General features: G+C 28.7%; 1 protein-coding gene across 1 annotated transcript in view; it reads right to left on the reverse strand.

The window, feature by feature from the left end:
• Positions 1–313: 313 nt before the first annotated feature.
• LOC106460612 (protein RRP5 homolog) overlaps positions 314–4,049 on the reverse strand; it is an 84,074-nt gene continuing 80,338 nt past the window's right edge. Inside the window, 1 exon segment of the mRNA XM_013920333.2 lies at positions 314–759. Coding sequence (XP_013775787.1) covers positions 606–759 — 154 coding nt within the window. The 3' untranslated portion in view covers positions 314–605.

Here is a 4,049-nt window from a genome sequence, read left to right on the forward strand (position 1 = left end):
ATTGCAAGCATCTTCTATGAGAATTTATGTCAACAAATCAAACTAAACTTGATCATGACAGTTGTTTAACAAAGTTTCTTTACCAAATTCTAAAATAAAACAAGGAAAAGAAAAGATTTATCAAACAAAATTAAGGACCTAAATCCTTTATTAAAATTTCCATTGATGATTTAAAATCATTTCCGTGGAATAAGATTAAATTCTAAATTTTTTAATAAAGTTTCAAGATATTTATTATTCAGTTGAAAATTCTGAAATTCTCTGTAGAACTTTTGTGATGCCAAGATCAACCAATATAATAACAAAATCATTATGCAATAGATTCAATAACATTACAGTTTATTACAAAATTACTCATTCAACACCCTCATTACAATACACATACAATTATTCAACAACATATATTTTCACATTAGATATGCAACTGCCACAGATTCTTCTTTTGGCATACAAAACCACAGAAAATATTGCCAACTTCTGGTACACCCTTGATGACTTAAAGCCTTTTTAACACTATAGCTGGTATAAACAATAATATTTTAATGTTAGTTCATATGATAGGCTTACTGATGGAAAGAGTTAATGAAATAAACCTTAAGTAATTATTATAGTGATTCTACATAATCAAGGGCTTTTTGTTTGACTTGATTTACCATCTCTTCTGATCCATACTGTTTTTCAAACTCTAGGTATCGTTTGAAGAAGAATTTCATCTTCTTTGCTGACAGCTTTAAGGATATTACTCTTTCAAATATGTGCCTATTTAAAAGGGAAAAAAAAAAAGCAATTATGTGGAATAAATTCATATTCTTAATTTCAAACTGTTGAAAGAAATTAATAAGTAATTATCTATTTTCATTCTGACTATATTTTAGAGCTGTACATTATTTACACAAACTCTTACTAAGATAAATGTGCTGTTTTTAAATGGTAGAGGTAAAATAAAAAACTGAATAACTAAAAGAAAAATGCATATATATAGCAGTAGAAAAAATAAATCAGTACTTTTTATGTATTTTGATGCTTAAAACTGTTTATCCAAATACTTTCCCTAAAACAAAAAATCTCTCATAGCTTCCAATACAAGATATGAAAAACGTAATATCCTATACCTAAACAACCAATCAAAATGTGCACATCTATAAACTACAGCTCAGAGCTAATTTTCACATCTCTATTTCCAATGTTGAGATTTTTACAGCAACAGCTGCTTTTGTTTGATTGTTAATAAAATTAGATAAACTGGAACAACCTATTTTTAAGTTTATTGTTACTTACAAATGTAAAATTTCTCAATCTTCCTTATACAAGTGAACTCATAAACTCCTCTTTAATTACTGTATTGGATAAATTACTTACTTAATTTATTACATATCTATCCACCATACAAATCTATCAGATCCTCCAAACCCCACAATGGACTTGACAAAGTTTTTAACATAAATTGTTTCACCAACAATTAGTAAACACACCTGAAACTTCTACATACTAGATGTACTTTCATAGGTTTTCTGTTTCAAGAGTAAATAAAACCAAAATTAAGAGTAACACTTTTATTTCTTACTTTTGAAGTTCATGTGTCATGCTGTGTTGTAAGCTTACAGAGTGCATAATTCTTCTCATGATTCATGCCATGTGCACATTTTACCGACGTCATGACAGTACAAATTGCAATTTTAAGCATCTCTTGGGTGAGATCATTTTAGTGTCTATTGGCTGACTAAAAAACAACACAATAATGTATAGCGGTGCGAGTAGATAAAAAAGGCGACTCTCTTCAGGTGGCCTTCAGCCCCCTTTTGTGGAAATTATTTAACATCATAGCTAACACTGGCATGAATGTTTGAATTTATTTATTTATTTATTTTTGCATAAAATAAGCAAATGTTTATGGGATAATACAAAATACAAACAGTAACTCCGTACAATTTTTCAGCTAATTTCTGTTTTATAATTAGAAAATTAGTGCTAATTCAATAACAAGTCACATGAAACTATACATTGCTGCTTGGTAATTTGTACCAGACAAATTAAAATTTTACTAATTGTAACACTGATACAAGAGAACACACTTTTGTAAAAGTTAGTGAGAATTCACTTCCTATGGATGAGTATACAAGTACTTGTAGGCTTTCCCATATTGAGGCACATGCCTCCTTACACATTTCTCATGCACTAACATATAATAATGTGATTATTAATAAAGCAGGCAACATTATATGGGTGGGGTCCTAACACATTGAAAATATTATTTAACCCTTTGAATGTGATAAACCTTTAAACCCCTTTCTGCACATGTTATGAGATTTTACTGAGTTAAATTCAAAATTTAATTAAACCACTTTTCTATAAATGTATTTTAATGAAATTACTATTATCAAGTACATTATAATTTAAGGTTTTGTATTATCTAAGTTTTATTCCTTTATTTTAAAAATAAAAATCTGAAATAGCAATTAAAACTGCAGTTTGTGATCCACTGTGGTTAAAATTCTCAAGTTTAAGAGGTCTTACAAAAGGAAATTATGAGTTCCTAATAATAGACTGTTTGTATAGACGGTCAAAGTACAGTTCCAGCTGTCTCTCATCAATTGGGGGGCAAACTTTCAAGATATTCTCCCAGTATGAAACAACATTCTAATGTTTCTAAGTTTAAGGTCAGCCATACCCACTTGCAAAGTCAAAGCTGTGTTGTTAAATGACACTTTGAAGTTGAATGACATGTTTATAACCAATAGAAAGAACAGATTTTGCACTATTCAGTTACAACCTGAAGAAACCTCTTCCTATTTATGGATCTGTAGTATGAAACAGAAAATAAGCTTAGCCTTATATTCTCATGAGGGATATGTAATGTTTGGCAAGTGTTTCTCACCTTATATGTATTAGTTTGCTAAACAGTTAGATTCCATTTAGGTTTTACATTTACATCTTAATTAATTATGTATATATTTGTGTTTTAAAATGCATATGTGAAATGTTTATGATTTTTATACATTTAACTTGTTGTAGTTTGGCTTACCAAAATGTCTGAGCAAGATGGTGTCATTCTTGTGTGCGAGCGTAAGTGTTTGAACTTGTGCATGAGACTCACCCTATAATAAACAACAGAGTACCGCGCTGGATATGTTGTGGATTTTGGGATAATGAATAAAAGACAAAGAATTGGAAAGGAAAATTAAAATTAAACTACAAGTGAAAATATAAAGACGTGAAATTATACATATGACAAAAAGAAATATGAAAACTATTCTTTAAAAGGCATGTACTCACTTCCATTTCTTAATTTTAAACATTTTATTGCTCTGTACGTTGATGATGATATCTGGAGTTAATTATATAACAGAGAAAATAGAAAACAAAATATAAACATTTTCCTTAAAAACTTTTGATTTCTATTTAGGAGGTTCTAAAGATTATGTAAATGAAATGTGAAAACTGAGAGATAAGAAACAGTACTTTTATATATTTTTATACACATTGCATGTGAACTATTCAGATTAAATAGTGAATGTTTTATCATAAATAGTAGAAAAAAATCAATATTAAATATTTTATTTTTTTAAAAGTACATAATCTTAGGACTGTTCAAATCAAATTTAAAACTATTTCATCAACTAGTTTCATTTTTATAAAGAACTTTCATGAAAGTCACATACCTACTTACAATGTAAGTAGATCATAGTCTAAGGGTTAGTGCTTATTTTAGTATTCACACAGCATATTAACTCTCTCCACACAGGCTCGGTCAATTTGACCAACCATGTGACCTTTTTGTACTGGCATAGAGTCTTTATAGATCTGATACTACTAACTTTTGATTTAGTGTGTATATCTTCACGAAATTTGGCATACTTTCAGTAATAAGCTTTTCACATACGAAAAATATTTTTAGTGAAGCTTTTTTAATAAACTCAAAAAAGATTTGTCCTTGATTATACTGATAAATAGTATGTGTGCAAAGTGATATTCATGTTAATAATGGTTGGAGACGGCTTGAATGGGTAATGAAGAAAAACTTTAATATAAGTTTAACATAACAGCAAATG

Source organism: Limulus polyphemus, unplaced genomic scaffold (genome assembly GCF_000517525.1).
Source record: "Limulus polyphemus unplaced genomic scaffold, Limulus_polyphemus-2.1.2 Scaffold804, whole genome shotgun sequence".
Classification (NCBI taxonomy): domain Eukaryota; kingdom Metazoa; phylum Arthropoda; class Merostomata; order Xiphosura; family Limulidae; genus Limulus; species Limulus polyphemus.